This window comes from Amblyomma mixtum, chromosome 1 (assembly GCF_055824585.1).
Source record: "Amblyomma mixtum isolate Tamu chromosome 1, ASM5582458v1, whole genome shotgun sequence".
Classification (NCBI taxonomy): domain Eukaryota; kingdom Metazoa; phylum Arthropoda; class Arachnida; order Ixodida; family Ixodidae; genus Amblyomma; species Amblyomma mixtum.
Window position 1 is genome coordinate 159277473 of NC_143012.1, and position 19470 is coordinate 159296942.

Sequence of the window (19470 nt, forward strand, 5' to 3'; positions counted from 1 at the left end):
ACGACGCAAAAACAAGGGCAAAGCCGCTGGCGCCGGCGCCATGTCAGTGCGTGCGTTGCCTCACGTTTTGTGTTATTTGGATTTTCATGGCATTGTTTGAGTGCTTGTGCGGCGGACATGTGTGAAGAACAGAAGTGTGTTTTGGAAGCCAACGACGAGTATTACGCCCAGTCAACATCGGTGAGTTTGGACGGGCAAAGCCGTGAAGAAAGGCAGCGCTACGACGTCTTGTCATCTGGAAAGGCAATGAAGACGACGGCGCGGTTTTACTAAGCCTGGATGAGCTGCATGATTGGTGAGTACCGTCACCGCTTCTCTATTACTGATCTGTATTCACACGCGTTATTAGTGTGCGGCTATATAGGGATGGCAGTGGAGGCAGTCTGCGTGCGGTTGCCTCAGCTATAATGCGTTGCCTGAAAAGAACGGACGTATAGCCTGCGTGACAAGTCTTGCTTCATAGTCTATGTCTGCGTTTAGTACTCAGGTGCCGTGGTAAATAAAAATGCCACCAGAGATCACAGCAGAGTTATGCGGTCGCTTGCTAGCGCTGCGAAAAACTACAATGTTTACTGCATTCAACTGGCATGGATTTGTACTGCGTAGAAGACGACGATCAGTGCCGCGGGTGAGAGCGCTTTTGCGTGGACAGCTGAGAACAGGCGAGGGAACTGACAACGGGTGATTTTGCTCGCGGCTGGTACCCATCGGATGGATTTGTGCTATTTAGAAGATTATTATGAGCGGCAGTGCTGCGCGATGAAGCACTCGCGCTAGGCGAACTGCGAACAGACGACGGATGGTTTTGCTCGGTGTTGGTGCTCATCGGATCAGTGCTTACTTCTTAATATTCGTCATGCAAATTATTTTGAAGACAGTGATCGCATGTGGAAGGCTGGCGCATATGTACTAGTCATTTGTAAACTTTTTATCTGTGCTTCCCCATTGGAACATAATTCGGCAATATTATGTCAGTTAGGTCGTTCTTGTGTCTTCCCTGAACTGTAGGCGTCCATGCTTCCTCTCCTTCAGGGCACTGAACTGTTGGGGATGCAACTGCACACTTATTTGGGATTTCAAGCTTTTTGCTGTATGCCTCGCTTATGCGGCCCGCTTTCAGGTCGTTCGCAATTGGTGATGGTTTGTTATTCATTTTCACTTTCTCTTATTTATTGGTTGACTGCCGGCAGCAGTTCTCCGCGCTCGGAACTGTTCCCAGGCACGGAACCCTACCCACAGACCTCCCTGCACCTCACTCACCAGTGTTCTTCGGTATTTTTTTTTGCTCTTGCCCCTACTTGCATTACCACTCGACAAATGTTTTGCTGTTTTTATTTGTGTGCAATTTGTTAAATGCACTACTAATTTTCGCATCATGCTCAGTTGTGACGTGAGATATCGGGCTCCTTGGTTTTGAATGCATGTCTTTTGCATTTTCTCTTCTCATTTATGCAAGGTAAACTGGTCGACTGGGTGCTATGTTCAATTTAAGAATACATTAGACGCTGGTGCAAGGCACCCTAATAGTAATTAACTAAAGCCTGCGCATGCTATATTCGAATAGTTGGGCTCTTTTCATCATGCATAAGAATAAAGCGGTATTCCAGCCAGCTCATCTTTCAATGTGGTTATGACAGTCATGTAAATGTACTCAAAGAATGTGTATGGGTGTTTCACATACAATCTCCTTATTTATTTTGTCATGGGCCACCTCATTGCTTTTTGTGTTCCTATATTAATACCTCATTTTAGTTTCTGAAGCAGTCGACAGTTTGTTGTCATTCATGACATTGTCACTGGCACTGACAGCTGTTGGTCGGGACGTATTTATCTGCAGTTGCCAGCTGCCAGCATCTGCTGGGCCATGCGTGCTTCCTGCCTTCAGCTGTGCCATCCCTCCAAGCCATTCATGGTAATTATCTTTTTCAGTTACGCATACCTTACCTGCCTGTTTTGAAAAATATTTTCAACATAGGCTCACTGCTGTGTTTAAAAATGCATGCAGAACTCTACATGCACTTTACAGCAGTACCTCAGCTTATTACATGAACTGCAAATTTGTACGAAATATAGCCGCTCATGTAGCTCTTGACACTGCGCTGTTATTATAAAGTTGAGCCTGCTTCAGGTGCAGTGACTATTCCACACCTGTTGCCTTTTATGCATGTGTGTCCTCTAAAAGGGCCAAAATGTTCGTTTATCTTTTAAAAACGTTGTGCTGTACAATAATACTTTAATGGTATTTCTTGCTTGTACACTGAAATGTCAGTCAGTAAAGTAACATTGTATGATGACACCAAATCTTGCGTGGCATAGCATCCTTGCAGCGTACTTGGCAAGCTCCTGTCAGCGCAGATGTATTGCTGGTTTATTGCTGTGGCATGTGGTTATACTGTACAGTTTGTACCTCTACGTTCTTGAAAGTATCCTTGAAAAATTTAAAATTGGTTTTTGAGCCAAGGAAGTGACAGAGTAACTGTCTCACATCTTGATAGGCACCTGAACAATGATGCAAGGGAAGGGATAAAGGAGGGAGTTAAAGAAGAAAAGAGGTGCCGTAGCAGAGGGCTGCAGAATAATTTTGGCCACCTGGGTATCTTTATCCTGCACTGACATCAAACAGCATGCAGTTTAGCCTGTGTTCACTTGGGCCCGCATAAAAAAAAACGAGCAGACCTTCTTAGAACTAACATTTCATTGCACCAGCTACTTTGTAGTTTTGACTGCAGTGACCTGAAATCAACGGTTGTTTACTTTGCACAACCCACATACCCTGAACAAGATGTGATGATGCTAGACGAGGTGACCCTCTCTGCATAGCAGCAGGTTGGTTCAGGAAATGCGAAGACTCATGGAGAACCGCTCAGTTATATTTGATTTCATGTTATTGTAGTATTAATGGTGAGTTGTAGTATAAGTGATGAATTCTTGCAAATGATTGAGGACATCAATACTCAGTGTGAAAATGAGAGCTAAATCAATACTTAATAATCAGGAAAGAGGCCTTTTTATGAAATGCAGTAAGGTACTGGAAGTCGAAACAGAATACACCTCGGCCAGGTCATGCACAGATATAGAGCATTTGAAAGAAATGGTTGGGAGAATAAGAAAGGGGTTTATTGCCTTAGGCATGCACTCAGAAGTTACGAGCAGCACCTTGCAGTATGCTCAAAAAGAAATTTTAAACTGCTTTGCCTTTGCTAAGCTGTCGGGAAAAGTGGGGTACTTTACAAAGGGCTTAAAATTGAGAACAGTGCGGTGAACCACTCAGGAAAATCATAGGGTTAATGATAAGAGATTGGGAGAGAACTGAGTTGGTTGGAAATAAATGCGAATTAAAATCTGAGCGGGAATCATAAATGGACATAGGCAGGACATACATTTTTTAAAGAAGCTGGCTATCCTTTTGGATAGTGGAGCGGTTACTCACAGCAGGAAATTGTGCTCTTCTTGCTTTCATTTTATGGACATATGCTTTGTGTCTTACATCTCTTGGCCTGCCATAGGCAGCATATGGTCATAATAAATTTTTACCTGTCTAATTATGTGGCACAGGGAGAATTGAACTATATAACCTCATCAATGCACACCCTCTCTGAAGTGAACTTTGTCAGCCCCGTCAGTCACCACATTGATGCATGTCACCCCAAATGGGAGCCGTCATGGTGGCTGAGTGGTTATTGTGCTTGGCTGCTGACCCGGAAGAGGCAGGTTCGATTCCAGCCAGTTTTGATTCCAGCTGTACTAGTCTCATTTCAATGGAGACGAAATGCTAGAGGCCCAGGTACCGTGTGATGTCAGCACACCTAAAGAATTTTCCAGTCCTCTACAATAGCGCCCTGTATAGCCTGCGCCGCTTTGTGGCATTAAACCCTTTAAAACCAAGTAAAGTAATGGATACATCATTTCCAAAAATTGTTTAAATTTATTATTTTCTAAACGTTAACAATTTTCTGCACCTGTTTTCCTTCGTCTTTCCCTCTTATTTCCTCCCTCATGCTGAGTAACAGGTCAGTGATTTTAAGTAAATATTTTGTTCATTTCATTAGCAAAGTTTCTCTGTCTCTCTCTATTGCTTTGCTTTTTGTATCTGCAGTATAGTATTATGCAGAAATATGTCAAGATTAGATCCAAGAGATATGGCCTAGATTTTAAGTTCTATAGTCAACCACACATTACTTATTACGCTATCAAGGCTTTTTTTTGGCATGTGCTACCTGGTACAGAACTGATATGGCCTACAGCGGTAAATATTGTTTGAGTGTGCATAAATTGAATAGGAAGGCAAATTTCCCATTTGACTATGTAAATAGATTGGGCAATCATGTGCTCACAAAGCTCATAAACTTTTCTGTTTCCAAAACTTTCTGTAAAAGGCACTGACTCACTGAAATACACTAGAGTTACTTTTGCCTAATCCTGATATTATTTACTGAAGATTGGTTTGAGGGAAAGTCCACTGAGCTCGAATGAGTGCACGGCAGCTTGTCTTTGTCCAAAGTATTTGGAGAATAATGAATTTTGTTACCTGGCAGAGATAAAGCAAGGATGGCAGTGTTTTGTAATGTCCACAGGGCATTCTTCCAAAGCCCAGTATGCATGTAATTCCTTCATTTTGTGCAACATAAAATGTCTTCCCTTTACACTCATGGTTGAAACAAAATGCTGAATACTTCACCACTCAAAAAATGAAGGCCATTGTGCTGCTCTACAAAATATCAGGCTGCAGCGGTTGTTGCGAGGCAAATTCACCAGGTTGTCATCATCATCAGTCTAACACCCAATGCAGGGCAGAGGCCTCTCCCATGTCTCTCCAATTAACCCTGTCCTTCGCCAGTTGTGGCCACCGTATCCCCACAAACTTCTTAAACTCATCCGCCCGCCTAACTTTCTGCTGCCCCCTGCTACGTTTGCCTTCTCTTGGAATCCACTCTATCACTCTCAAGGACCACTGGTTATCTTGCCTTTGCATTACATCTCCTGCCCAAGCCCATTTCTTCCAAATAACCCACGTTTTTTTCACACCTATTTGTCAGGCTCCGCGTTTTTTTCTCACCTATTCGTCAAGCTGCAAGCCACTTGCACGCTCTACAAACCTATTTAAAGTACATTATCCAGCATTGTTGGCATGGAGTGTGTAGTGCTAAAACAAAAAATAATACAATAGCTGATGATCTGCTAGAGCAACAGAATTCCAAGAGTTTGAGAAGGGCAGTGGGAGAACTAGCAAGGCGGGATAGCGAAATTCGACAAGCAGTGGACAGGGATCCTGCAACTTGTAGAGGACAGGCAAATTGGAGACTTGTGGAAGGGGCTGTAGTCTTGAGTGCGCCTAGCCGGCCTTGTGATGCATTGTATAGGGCCCTTTGTTTTTGAGTAAAACTGGTTTCTCCTGATTGTTGCATTCCAGAAAGATTCATCAAGATTGGGTTAAACCCAAGTTTCGCGTGCAAATGTGCCTGTAAGAAAGTGTAGATTGATAATGCATGAAGCTAAAGAACCACTGGAGAGTAGTGGATACGTCTCGTATTTCTTCGTAGCTATATTGTTTAAACAGTGCTGGCTATTTTAATTCCTTTTTAATGCTTATTGCTTGTCGAGTTGCATAAAATTTTAGGATAAATTGAAAACTGCAGGTAGGTTTAATTACAATAATTATACCTGTATTTCTGAAGCTCTGTTCGAAGAGAGGTCCACATTTTGTGTGCATGCTTTGAATTTGATTATTTTCACACTGCAAAATGGAGGACAGGTCTGCTGTGAGAGTTTTTTTGCAATGAAGCGAGAGCAAGTGGTGCGGAATGCTTGTTACTGTGTCGCCCTGCCAATATTTCTAGAACCCCTGGGACCACTGAGCTTGTGAGTATCTATGACTCAAAAGGTCGGAGCTGATTGCCCATTCCGTGGTTGTCTGTATTAACCGGTGCAAGGCCAAGGGCTCATAGCTAACAAGCATATGACACCATAGAACTAGATGCAGTCAGGCTGGGACTGTGCAGTATGTCAGTGTTAACGAGGTCGTGATAAACGAGGTTTACTCTGCGAAGCTAGTGTGAAATAATAATTGTTCTTATGGAAAATATCGTTTTTTCTTAGTCATTGCAGCAATACAAGCATATCAAATCTGATATCTCTCACTCATCCCTCTATGTTTCAGTTTCAAGGGACCAAGAGTTGCGTGGAAGTCGTGCAAGCCACAAAGTTGCGTGCGGCTTGAGCCAGCAATCAGAAGCAGGCTGGGAATTTGCGAATTGCCAGTGGTATTCGCTCAGTCAAGCAGGCTTTACTGTAAGTACAGTGTTTTCGCCATAGCATTTCTTTGAAAAGTACGCATTGAGCTTGAATAGGACAAGCTGTCGGTCTAGTTGGTCTGATCCTTTGTGGTTGACAGAGCTTAGAAACACAGACTGGGGTCAGAAAGAAAAAATATGAGGGCACAGGTGCTGACTACAGATTTATTCCAGAATCACCGAAACACTGCATATATAACCAAAACACAGGCGCCAACAGGTGGCAATTTTATGCACTCGTGGCAACAATAAGTGATATGGCCAATAGTGGGAAAACAACACAAACTAGAAACAGAAACCAAGACTATAGAGCAGGGAAGGATGAAACCATAACAAGGTTAAAGGAATAGTTTTAAGCAAGTCATTTTTAAGACCACCAGCACGTGAAACAGTGGAACGGTTTGACCAAAATTTTCAAGTACTGGTCTGATAACACGGAACTAAAACACTACACGCAAACACAGATCAAGGGCAGTGAAATAAAAGTAAAATGGCAAGAAAAAACATGCCGTGAAAAGAAAATGGTGATTGGGCAAGCAAACAAGAATTGGTCTACAAAGGTGAAGTGAGCTAAAAAACTGAAAGAATAAAAGGGGAATAAATGCACATGAGCAACAAAGGTGAAGCCAAGAATTAACATGGCTACAGGAGGAAGATGAGCTACTGTAAAAACGAGAGAGATAAAATATCAATAAATGAAATGAAATTTAAGCGCACACGAAAAATGCACACAAGAGGAGATACACACAGGACAGGCGGTAACTTCATCTGATTTATTCGCAGGTAAGAGAGCGAAAATATATACATAAAACGAGGCATGCGCAGTAAAGAAACAGATCATATCACAATGCGTGCTCAAGGTATCTGTATTCTGCCTGCAAAAGATTAACTGATGTATCACTCACACAGTCATGCCCCCTCTTCCTGATGTGAAATGCTTCTAATAATTCACGTGCCGTCTTATCACCGCTCCTGCCAAGAATCTTTATCTCCTTCAGCCGCGGCTCGCACGCTCTGCAGTTCGCACAATGGTCAGCCAAATGTGTCCCTCCACCCCTTAATGCCCGCAAATGTTCCCCCGCCCGGTCATTGACACACCGCCCAGTCTGGCCTATGTAAGCCCTACCGCAGGTCAAAGGTATCTCGTAAACGACACCGGAACAGCAGTCGACATACTTCTTTGAGTGCTTCTTCCTGCAGCCACTCTTCTTTTCCGTGCACGAAATGCGTGAGCAAAGGTGGGCAAGTTTCTTCGGTGCGGAGAACACCACAGGAACGCCGTGTCGGCTTGCCACCTTCTTCACATGATGGGCAACCTTGTGGATATACGGAACCACTACTGGTTTAAACGAGTTCCTTTCTAGTACGTTCGCTTTGGCGAACATGACCTGCTTGGTTTTTCGAAGAAGGGCCTCGGCCACAGAAACAATGACCGCGCAGGGGAACCCAGCCATAAGTAGCCGGCGTACTTGCTTATTAAAGCTACACTGCATAGCATGCGGGCACGACTTCGAGAGAGCAGACCCCAGGCATAGGCCGGCAATAGACCTCTTAACTGTTTTGGAATGAGCGGAATCAAAAGGTAAAAGCTCTTTCTGTGCCCTCGGAGCGTACTCCCAACAAACATGATCAACTCCTATAGTAAAATTGACATCTAAAAACTGCAACGAACCTTGTAAAGGGAGTTCGTGCGTAAATCTCAATCCCCTCCCGTTCTGCTGAAAGCTCTCCAGGATGCTGCCAACTGCTTCGGTGTAAGAAATGTTTAGTTTTTTCAAAACAATAGGAAAATCGTCTACGTACCTAAAAACTTTCAGCACTCCCTTCCCATTAAAGCTTTGCTCAAGGGCGCGGTCAATAAAAGCTAAAAACAGGTTACAAAGCACAGGGGCTACGCAGGATCCAATGCAGATCCCTTGTCTCTGACGATAAAATTTATTCTCAAAAGAGATAAAAGTGACACCTAAATAAAACTCAAGAACGCGCATAAAATTGTCCACTGTAAGACCGCATGAGTTCTGGAACTCCACCTCTCCGCTTTCTTCTATCGCGCTCCTAACATCACCGAACAAAACATCGTGGGGCACAGAATAAAACAGATCTTCCACATCTACCGAGAACATATACCCAACTGCAGAATTACCCTCGAGAAACTGTACAACCTGCAGCGAGTTTTTTACAGTAAAGGGGTCATGGACCTGTAGAGAGCCTAGGTGTTTCTGCAGGTACCTACTGAGGACGTGCCTATGTACCTATGTCGGCGCGGTCATTGTTTCTGTGGCCGAGGCCCTTCTTCGAAAAACCAAGCAGGTCATGTTCGCCAAAGCGAACGTACTAGAAAGGAACTCGTTTAAACCAGTAGTGGTTCCGTATATCCACAAGGTTGCCCATCATGTGAAGAAGGTGGCAAGCCGACACGGCGTTCCTGTGGTGTTCTCCGCACCGAAGAAACTTGCCCACCTTTGCTCACGCATTTCGTGCACGGAAAAGAAGAGTGGCTGCAGGAAGAAGCACTCAAAGAAGTATGTCGACTGCTGTTCCGGTGTCGTTTACGAGATACCTTTGACCTGCGGTAGGGCTTACATAGGCCAGACTGGGCGGTGTGTCAATGACCGGGCGGGGGAACATTTGCGGGCATTAAGGGGTGGAGGGACACATTTGGCTGACCATTGTGCGAACTGCAGAGCGTGCGAGCCGCGGCTGAAGGAGATATTCTTGGCAGGAGCGGTGATAAGACGGCACGTGAATTATTAGAAGCATTTCACATCAGGAAGAGGGGGCATGACTGTGTGAGTGATACATCAGTTAATCTTTTGCAGGCAGAATACAGATACCTTGAGCACGCATTGTGATATGATCTGTTTCTTTACTGCGCATGCCTCGTTTTATGTATATATTTTCGCTCTCTTACCTGCGAATAAATCAGATGAAGTTACCGCCTGTCCTGTGTGTATCTCCTCTTGTGTGCGTTTTTCGTGTGCGCTTAAATTTCATTTCATTTATAGCTATGCACCATCTAGCCCAAACAGAAGTTTTGTTAAATTATAAAATATCAAAATGTGAAATTCAATTAGTATTAAAGATAAAAGCAAACAAAAACGCGAAAATAGAGGAGTTGGCAGAAAAGTCAAGGCATGCAAGATGTTTTTAAAACCAGGGCTAGGTCAAACATCCTGAAGAAAGGCAATCTTTAGGGTGTTCTTGCCCATTAATCCTCGAGCCTCAAAATCCCGGCGGCTCCCACCAGTTCATGACGGCTTATTCTGGTGCTTTTTTAACACAATGGCACTTTTTCGAACATGGGTGGCATGGCTTTTTTCGGTCACAGTTTTGGCAATGGACTTGCAGATTTAGGACGTGCTTGTAGGCCAGTTGGTTGGAAATCGTTAGAAAAACCGCAAAACAGAATGGGACAAAGGCAGGCAAAACACAAGGCGGTACGACAACTGAACATTTATTGAAGAAATGAGTGCTCATATGGATCAGTTGCGCATGTAATCTGCAAACAATCATTGCAAAAACAACCTAGGGAGGGAAACAAATTCCAATTCTTTCTGAAAAATGGACACAGAAGGCGTGCTATCCCACCTATCTGGCTTCGACCTCAGGATGGCAACAGCCTTGAGAATTTCTTTCCAACTGGCCCTTTATTCATGCAATAATAATGTGCAGTTCAGTTTAGGTTAAGTCTTTACAACTGGGACAGTGGACAGGCAGGCAAGGTCGTCCGGGCCTACCCAAGGAATGCTAATACTCTTGCAAGGGAGTGTTTCACCATCTACCAATTTGGCCGGTATAAAATCGACCACAGCTGAGAGGAATCGTGTACACCACCCCCGTTGCACATGGCATGAGGCATTCAAAAAGTACCGCCAACGGGCATGTTGTACGAGATTCCCCTCAGCTGTGGCCAGTTTTATATCGTCCAAAGTGGTAGATGTTTACACATTTGTTTGCAAGAGTATGCGTGTTCCTTGAGTAGACCCGGAGGCATTTGCCGTCCCACTCACTGTCTCATTGTAGACTGCTATCCCAAACTGAACTGCACACAGATTATTGGATGAAGAAAGAAGCAGTTGGAAAGAGAAATTGTCGAGGCTGTTGCCATCTTGAGGTCAGAGCCAGATAAGTGTGTCAGCACGCCTACTGTGTTCATTTTTCAGGAAAATTAGCGTTTCTGTCTGTGTTTCCCCCGGTTGTTTTTGTTTCGTTTTTGAGCAGGTGATTGTCATATTTGCTCAGCTCTATGGTTGCCATTGAATTTTTTTGCCTCTTTACGATTGTTTGCAGATTACACACGTGACTTGTCTATATAAGCACTGCTGTTCAATAAATTTTCAGTTGTCAGTACGGCCTTGTGTTGTCACCTGCCTCTGTGTGATAGTTTTGTGGTTTTGCTCTTTCCGACTGGCAGATTCCCGAGAAATGTACCCGATAAATCAATCTTATGCTCCCTTATCCTTTCATTGATGCCAATGTATACCTTGCCGCAAGACAAAAGGATTGATTAAATGCCCTCCGCGCATGGCGCTAAGGGTTTTCTGTGCTGCGTGGTGCAGCGTCTTTTTTTTTTCATTTAGGATTCCGCAACTGCAATAGGTGCTAGGGGGTCAGAAAAGGCAATGTCTACTCCTGCTTTCTCTCCGATTTTCTTAAGGTTCTGTGAAATTTACCTTTAGAAAATTCGAGAGATAGAGTAGATGCTTTTTTTGCGGCCGCCCCCCCCCCCCCCATCACCTATCACACCTCTCTAGGATCGTCAATGAAAAAGAAAAAAGAAACAGGCTGCACTGCATTGCACAGAAACCCTTAGTGGCATGCACAAGAAGTGCTTTCTCAATCCCTTTTTCTTGCTGCAAGGTATACATTGGCATCAATGGAAGGCTAAGAGAGCATTACACTGATTTATCGGGTACATCTCTTAGGTACCTGCAAGTCCACTGCTGATAATGGGACGCAAAAAAGCCATGCTGCCCAAAGTTCGAGAAAGCCACTGTGTTAATAGAGCCCCGTAATAAGCTGACGCAATGCAATGGTGGAAGCCACAGAGATTTTCAGGCTCCGGGGTGAATGTAAAGAACACGCTTGGTTTCACTCGGAGGATTGCCTTTCTTTGTGGACGTACTTGATCTAGCCCTGGTTCTACATGTGTGTTACATGCCTTGCCTCTTCTGCCAACTTCCCTCTTTTGGTGTTTTTCCTTGATTTTTGCCTTCATACTGGTTATTGAATTTCACTTTTTTATATTTTATCTCTCGGCTTCACTGTACGTCATCTTCCACTTTTAACCATCTTAATTGTTGGCTTCACCTTTGTGGCTCATGCGCGTTTTTATTCCCCTTTTATCCTTTTAATTTTTAGCACACTTCACCTTCGCTTGTTGCTTAATTCTCGTTTGCTTACCCAATCGCCATTTTGCTTCTATTGCGTGTTTTTTCTTGCCATTTCTCCTTCATTTTTTTTTTCACTGGGCTTGGTCTGTGTTTGTGTATAAGGGTTTTTAGTTCCATTTTATCAGACCAGTTCTTAAATATTCTTTCGGTCAAACCTATCCACTGTTGGCAGTCTTTTAAAAATGACTTGCTTATAAATTTTTCTCTCACCTTGTTCTGGTTTTATCCTGTGCTGTGTCCTCTGGTTTTTGCTTCTAGCTTTTGTTGTTTTTCCACTACTTCTCATACCACTTCTTGTTACCACGAGTGCATAAATCGCTGCGTGTTGGTGCCTGTGGTGTGGGTATTTATGCAGTATGTCGGCAGTTCTGGGAAAAGTTTTAAGTTCAGTGCCTGTGCCATCATCTTTTTTGTTTCTGTCCCTTGTCTGTATGTCTGAGTGCTGTCAACCACAATCGGTGCATTGAGCTGACTGCTCTGCAGCTACCCATGTGTATGCAATGAAGTGGCTTCAAGAATAATGTACACAAAAAAATTGATTCCTTAAAATTTCTGGCATGTTTTTTAGGAAAACATTTGGCATTTAAAGGGCTAAGAGTGCTCTGAAAATCTAAAAATTATGTGCTTCTTGGGGCCTTTCCTCAAATTTCACATCACCTTGTAGCGTGATGCAAGACGTTCAAGTTGTTACCCACAGTTTACTTTTTTGTTGCCCACTTATTGGCTGCCACCTTCTTTGGGAGGCAGTGTCATGGGGTTTGGGAGACAATCTGATTCCTGTGTGTTGGCTGAAGCTGTCTAAGCTTTTGGATGTGGGGAGCAGGTTCACGGTGCCAACTTTTGGCTGTAACTACAGTTTGGCCATGACTGTTAGTCCTTTTCTGTGATGCAGTGTCATTTATGTAATGCATAATTTGATGATGAAGCAGTCTCGGGTTGCGGTGCTCAGCTGTTGACTTCAAAGGCACAGGATCGATCCTGGCCGCGGCAGTCGCATTCTGATGGAGACAAAATGCTGGAAGCTTGTGTACTGTGCGATGTCAGTGCACGTGAAAGAACCCCATGTGGATGAAATTATCAGAGCCCTTCACTATGGCATCCCTCATAGCCTGAGTCACTTGGGACATTAAACCCGATAAATCCAAACCCATTTTGGTACTTCTCAGCTTCGCCGCTGGCCTGCAGAGGCCAGCGAAACCTCCCACAAGTTGACGAACGGCAGTTTTTACACCATTCGTAAATGCCTACATAGACGCTACATCATTGGTGGCAAAGGTTGCCAGATGTGCAAGCGTTTCCGGTAGTTTTTCTCTGTTGCTTTCGTCAGGCAGCTTGCAAAAGATGTTTTACTAGGCTAATAAACGGTGAGGTTCTTTGTGTTCTTAAGGTGGTGCAGCGTGATAAAACAGACACATAATAGCCATGCCATGCTTTTTTGTAGCCAAAGGCAATTTTTCGCCTTATTCTCATCATCATTTGCCTTTCATGCTTCCTCGAGGGACGGCAGTTGGAAGAAGGTCTCTAGAGCAGCTCCTTGTCTGAAGAAATGCCGAGTGGCATTCTTCAATCGTAACTGCCCATCAAATGGAAGAGCAGTTGTTTTCTCCACTCCACAGAGTGGAGACGGAGTATCGAGTTGAGGCGCACTTCTGAATTCGGCGGTTAGCCTTTCATAGGCAGCAGATATGCGCAATAAACTTTATTTGCTGTTAATCTTCCAGTTAAACACCAAATCCTCCTCATTCCTCATCAGTGCACACACTGTGTAAGGAACTTTGTCACTCCATTTGTCACCACTTTGATGTATGCCATCCCTAATTCAGGGGCTGTATAATTTTTGAAATTTTGTTGAAATTGCTTGAAAACCTTTGCAATTTCCTGCACCTCTCTTTTTCCCCCAAGTCCCAAACCTACGCAGAGTGCAAGTGGGTTTTTAAACTCCAGCTAAATTTTGTTATTCATCAAAGGGCTTTTCTCTCTACTGCTTTGCTGGGTGTATCTGAAGTATAATATTATGCACCAGTGTGTGAAGCTTTGCTCCCAGAGCTATTAGCCCGAGGTAGTAATTTTAGAGCATTGCGTTGCGTTCTCAGCCTGGTTGCGTTTTGAGCCTGAGTTGTGCTGATTCCACGGATAGAACCCAAGTTGGCAGCCTCCAATGCAGCAGTGTATCCCAGTAGTTGCCATGGGAGCCGAGGTGGTTAGATAATGGAATAAAATAATAGCAGGTGGCAGTGTGATGCTCGAGCACCACAGCTCGAAACTAAACTATATCGTTCAGTATATGTATATCTGTCTGGCAGGCATTAAAGTCTGGCTGCTTAGTCACGACATTCCTGTAAAATTAGTGGGTGAACCGTTTGGCATGAATGTACCAGATGGTGTCATACGATTCAGCCTGTCGTGCAGCATAAACTTACTAGTTAAGTTAGAGCCTTTCTTGCAGCACGGATTCGAACTGACAACCTATGTTAGGTGTATTAATGCTCATTATTCGATCTGCTCATTTTTTATATTCAACCACACTAACATTACTTATTACCCCATCTGTGCAGATTCCTTCTGGCACTATTCGAAGCTGAAGGGTTGCTCGGCTGAGGATCTCCAAAAGTACCACAAGAAGGTGACGCGCTACCTGGCACAGAAGTGCTGTGGCCTGCGGCGGTAAATATCTGTTCAAGCCAATAGTCTCTTGTTATATGCATGAATAGATTGGGTAAGCTCATGTGCTTACAAAACTCGTAACTTGACTGTATTTCCTAACTGTCTGTATGGTACACTTAGGCACTGGAATAACCTGCAAATCGCACTGGAATTTGCCTACTATAGTGAGATACTGCTTTACCCAAGTTCTGCTTAAGGATAGTCTGCTACTGAGATGACGCACAGAAGGTTATATTTATGAACCAGACTGTTAACAGCACTTATGGACCACATTAGCAGACTGTTCTGAGACCGCACGCAGCCAGGCTTTTCAGCGTGGAAGAGGCGGCTTTAGACAAGGCAGGCGAGCGCTCTGTTCCTGCACATTAAGTAGCTGTCGGATGAATCTCGAAAAAATATGAACGACGGGCCAGGAATATGACTACTACAACCCTTCGGAGATGTGCAGTGCACAGTATACGGCCATGCCAGCGACATGTCTTTCTGTTCAAACTTTCTCTAAAACCGCTGTCACTACGCAGAAGCAGGTTACAGTATCTGTACTAAGAATCTCCCAGTCAAAACGCACTACAGGAATTTACGACAGAAAACTTCTGTAGTCTGTCGTATTTTGGGCATGTAGTATTTCTGTAGTCTGTCCTCTGTAGTCTGTAGTGTCGTACTTCTGTAGTCTGTCTTCTGTAGTGTAGTATTTCTGTAGTCTGTCTTCTGTAGTGTAGTATTTCTGTAGTCTTTCTGTAGTGTAGTATTTCTGTAGTCTGTCTTCTGTAGTGTAGTATTTCTGTAGTCTGTCTTCTGTAGTGACGTAATTCTGTAGTGTCGTATCTCTGTAGTCTGCCTTCTGTAGTGCATTTGTGTAGTGTGTTGTATTCCTGTAGTCATTACCAAGTACGCTTTATTTGTCAATTAATATGCAGCTACAGAGCAGCAGTCTGACTCTGAACATTCGATGCATTCCTGCAGTACAGCCAGGTATAAAAACACCTCACTTGGAGCAAATCGACTATTTATTTACATATATACAGAATTTTTCTTCAGCAGGTCTCTCTTGTTCAGACTGTCCTAGGTGAAGAAAAAGAACAGTGATATATATAGTATGCATACACAACAAATGCATGCAAATGTTACAAAAGTCATACAGTGGAATCTTGATTATGCATTCCCCTTTCATGCAACGATCCACATTTAAAATCAAATTGGCACGGGCCCGACATAAACCCATAGGAATAATGCATTAAAGCCTCAATTATACATCTGAAGAATATGCACACGCCGCTTCATACGATGGCTGGCGGGAACCGTCCGGAATGGGAGAGACATTGGCATGCAGAGCACTTTACTGACAGAAGTGACGTCAACCAAGCTGTTTCCAGATAGAAATCAAGATGCAGACGTGCATGCAACGTGTGACCAAGTGCATCATGGCCTGTAATGACTGTTCTGCCAACGGCTCAGAATGAGTCCGTGCATGCAACCCGCATCTATCAGTGCGAGGCGGTCCGCCTGGCCCGTTTTTCCGCGCGCTTCACTTACGAAGACGTTGCGGGAATAAAAACTGCACGTTCACACCACCATAAAGTTATTGTAGAGGCGGTAAAAAGAGTAGACATTTCTGTGATCGCTGGTGGCTAGTTCAAAAGCGCTTCTCGCTACACCTTGAGTAAAGCACATGTTAGGCCTACAACACCAAGCAAGCGGTGTACTGTCAGCCGGCAGAACGCACATCACAGCAGAAATCGTGCCAAAGGTGGACATTGCGCTTTCTTTTTTCCTTTAAGATACGAATTCTTAGTACAACATGAACTGGTGGGCGAGTTGGTCTGACATATCTTAGTGAAGCAGCGCAACAGCACAAGGCCAAGGGAAGAAGGGGACAAACAGCGCTGAACTGACAACAAATGTTTATTCCGGATGCTAACAGCATATATATACTCTTTTGCACCTTAGAAAAAACAAAGAAACAGAGAGCAGCAGAAAGTATCAATCCCAGTCATTGTGCGCATGCAGCTGTATCGCGTGTACATCGATCATTTGAAATCAGGAAGTTGTGCTCTTTCACCGAGATGGCAACGGAAGGAGTGCTGATACAATTCACACCCAGCTTCATGATCTCAGATGCCTCAATAATCTCTCGTGTAAGCTTATCCTTGTGTTTGGTAACAACTTGGCTGTTTTTGAATTCTGGGTAACATGAACAGTCACGACAGTGAGTACCTATGTGGCGGGCCGCGTTCTTGACATTGTTTGCGTGCTCTTTAAGTCTCTCATTAAGACACCGGCCAGTTTGGCCGATGTATGACCCACCACACTTCAACGGGACTGAGTACACCACGTTGTCTTGGCATGGCACATAATTCACCCTGGGTTTTTCTTGCAATTATGACCAGATTCCGATCCTTTATCCGGGCGATTAACTCTCGCACACAAGCCACTCAGTCTGACAGGAGCCGAAAAAACAACATCTACTCCTGCCTTTTTGCCTATTCTCTTCAAATTGTGGGACACAACATGAACATAAGGTATTACTGCCAGATTTTTTTGCTTGGAATGGGGGACAGCTTTGCACTCCTTCAGCTTTTTCAATATCCCTTCTGCTACTGATGCCAGAATATGAAGGGGGTATTTTGCGTCTGTTAGCCTATCGACCTGATCGGAGAAACTAAATTCAAACTTGTGTGGGCAGGATTTTTGCATGGCATTTTGAAAGCATGACGCCACAATGCCTCTTTTAACAAGCTTCGAATGGGCTGAGCTGTTGGAAGTAAGGGCTTTTTACCCCTAGGATCAAATGCCCAGCATACATGGAAATCAGTAAAATATAAGGTCAGATCAAGGAACTTAATGCGATCATTCACAGCCACTTCATGCGTAATTTCCAGCAGCGAAAGCACTTCACAGAATATCGCGCACAGGTCATTCACTTCCGCAGCGAAGCTAGCCGGGTCACAATCTAGTAAAATTAGGTAATCATCTACATATCGGAACACTCTTGCAACTGTTGAGCTCATGAGTGATTGTTCGAGTGCCCTGTCAAGCTTAGCAAGGAACATGTCACTTAGCAATGGAGCGATGCAAGATCCTATGCAGATCCCATTCTTTTGAATAAAAACAGTTCAAAAGAATGGGATCTGCATAGGATCTTGCATCGCTCCATTGCTAAGTGACATGTTCCTTGCTAAGCTTGACAGGGCACTCGAACAATCACTCATGAGCTCAACAGTTGCAAGAGTGTTCCGATATGTAGATGATTACCTAATTTTACTAGATTGTGACCCGGCTAGCTTCGCTGCGGAAGTGAATGACCTGTGCGCGATATTCTGTGAAGTGCTTTCGCCGCTGGAAATTACGCATGAAGTGGCTGTGAATGATCGCATTAAGTTCCTTGATCTGACCTTATATTTTACTGATTTCCATGTATGCTAGGCATTTGATCCTAGGGGTAAAAAGCCCTTACTTCCATACAGCTCAGCCCATTCGAAGCTTGTTAAAAGAGGCATTGTGGCGTCATGCTTTCAAAATGCCATGCAAAAATCCTGCCCACACAAGTTTGAATTTAGTTTCTCCAATCAGGTTGATAGGCTAACAGACGCAAAATACCCCCTTCATATTCTGGCATCAGTAGCAGAAGGGATATTGAAAAAGCTGGAGGAGGGCAAAGCTGTCCCCCATTCCAAGCAAAAAAATCTGGCAGTAATACCTTATGTTCATGTTGTGTCCCACAATTTGAAGAGAATAGGCAAAAAGGCTGGAGTAGATGTTTTTTCGGCTCCTGTCAGACTGAGTGGCTTGTGTGCGAGAGTTAATCGCCCGGATAAAAGATCAGAATCTGGTCATAATTGCAAGAAAAACCACAGGATGAAGTATGTGCCATGCCAAGACAACGTGGTGTACTCAGTCCCGTTGAAGTGTGGTGGGTCATACATCGGCCAAACTGGCCGGTGTCTTAATGAAAGACTTAAAGAGCACGCAAACAATGTCAAGAACGCGGCCCGCCACATAGGTACTCACTGTCCTGTTCATGTTACCCAGAATTCAAAAACAGCCAAGTTGTTACCAAACACAAGGATAAGCTTACACGAGAGATTATTGAGGCATCTGAGATCATGAAGCTGGGTGCGAATTGTATCAGCACTCCTTCCGTTGCCATCTCGGTGAAAGAGCACAACTTCCTGATTTCAAATGATCGATGTACACGCGATACAGCTGCATGCGCATAATGACTGGGATTGATACTTTCTGCTGCTCTCTGTTTCTTTGTTTTTTCTAAGGTGCAAAAGAGTATATATATGCTGTTAGCATCCGGAATAAACATTTGTTGTCAGTTCAGCGCTGTTTTTGTCCCCTTCTTCCCTTGGCCTTGTGCTGTTGCGCTGCTTCACTAAGAGATTCTTAGTACAGATACTGCTACCTGCTTCTGCGTAGTGACAGCGGTTTTAGAGAAAGTTTGAACAGAAAGACATGTCGCTGGCATGGCCGTATACTGTGCACTGCACATCTCCGAAGGGTTGTAGTAGTCATATTCCTGGCGCGTCGTTCATATTTTTTCGAGATTCATCCGACATCTACTTAATGTGCAGGAACAGAGCGCTCGCCTGCCTTGTCTAAAGCCGCCTCTTCCACGCTGAAAAGCCTGGCTGCGTGCGGTCTCAGAACAGTCTGCTAATGTGGTCCATAAGTGCTGTTAACAGTCTGGTTCATAAATATAATCTTCTGTGCGTCATCTCAGTAGCAGACTATCCTTAAGCAGAACTTGGGTAAAGCAGTATCTCACTATAGTAGGCAAATTCCAGTGCGATTTGCAGGTTATTCCAGTGCCTAAGTGTACCATACAGACAGTTAGGAAATACAGTCAAGTTACGAGTTTTGTAAGCACATGAGCTTACCCAATCTATTCATGCATATAACAAGAGACTATTGGCTTGAACAGATATTTACCGCCGCAGGCCACAGCACTTCTGTGCCAGGTAGCGCGTCACCTTCTTGTGGTACTTTTGGAGATCCTCAGCCGAGCAACCCTTCAGCTTCAAATAGTGCCAGAAGGAATCTGCACAGATGGGGTAATAAGTAATGTTAGTGTGGTTGAATATAAAAAATGAGCAGATCGAATAATGAGCATTAATACA

The 19470-nt window shown here is 44.0% G+C and overlaps 2 protein-coding genes across 6 annotated transcripts in view; one reads left to right on the top strand and one right to left on the bottom strand.

Annotated features, from left to right (window-relative positions):
* LOC149369515 (uncharacterized) lies at window positions 1-16129 on the top strand. Of its 3 annotated transcripts, none has more exons than XM_089558870.1 (5): window positions 1-295; window positions 1191-1272; window positions 1838-1912; window positions 6158-6288; window positions 14239-16110. In XM_089558870.1, the coding sequence occupies exons 1-5, from the start codon at window positions 280-282 to the stop codon at window positions 14349-14351; spliced, it is 417 nt and encodes a 138-aa protein (XP_089414996.1). In that variant the 5' UTR covers window positions 1-279; the 3' UTR covers window positions 14352-16110. The 3 variants fall into 3 exon arrangements, with proteins under 3 accessions (XP_089414996.1, XP_089414997.1, XP_089414999.1); XM_089558871.1 differs by having other exon boundaries at window positions 1194-1272; window positions 14239-16105; XM_089558873.1 differs by lacking the exon at window positions 1191-1272 and having other exon boundaries at window positions 14239-16129.
* Window positions 15337-19470, bottom strand: part of LOC149369516 (uncharacterized) — a 15946-nt gene continuing 11812 nt past the window's right edge. For 2 of the 3 annotated variants that reach the window (XM_089558868.1, XM_089558867.1), the window contains exons 5-6: window positions 19283-19391; window positions 15337-15404 (exon numbers count right to left, since the gene is read on the bottom strand). In XM_089558868.1, the coding sequence (XP_089414994.1) occupies window positions 15359-15404; window positions 19283-19391 (155 nt within the window). In that variant the 3' untranslated portion in view covers window positions 15337-15358. Of the gene's footprint in view, window positions 15410-19282; window positions 19392-19470 lie in introns of all 3 variants that reach the window. The other variant, XM_089558869.1, reaches the window with a different exon arrangement.

Coding starts and splice junctions, on each gene's coding strand:
- LOC149369515 (XM_089558870.1), top strand. Junction 1,273..1,837: donor TCACTCACCAGTGTTCTTCG/GTATTTTTTTTT, acceptor ATTTATCTGCAG/TTGCCAGCTGCCAGCATCTG. Junction 6,289..14,238: donor TCAGTCAAGCAGGCTTTACT/GTAAGTACAGTG, acceptor CCATCTGTGCAG/ATTCCTTCTGGCACTATTCG.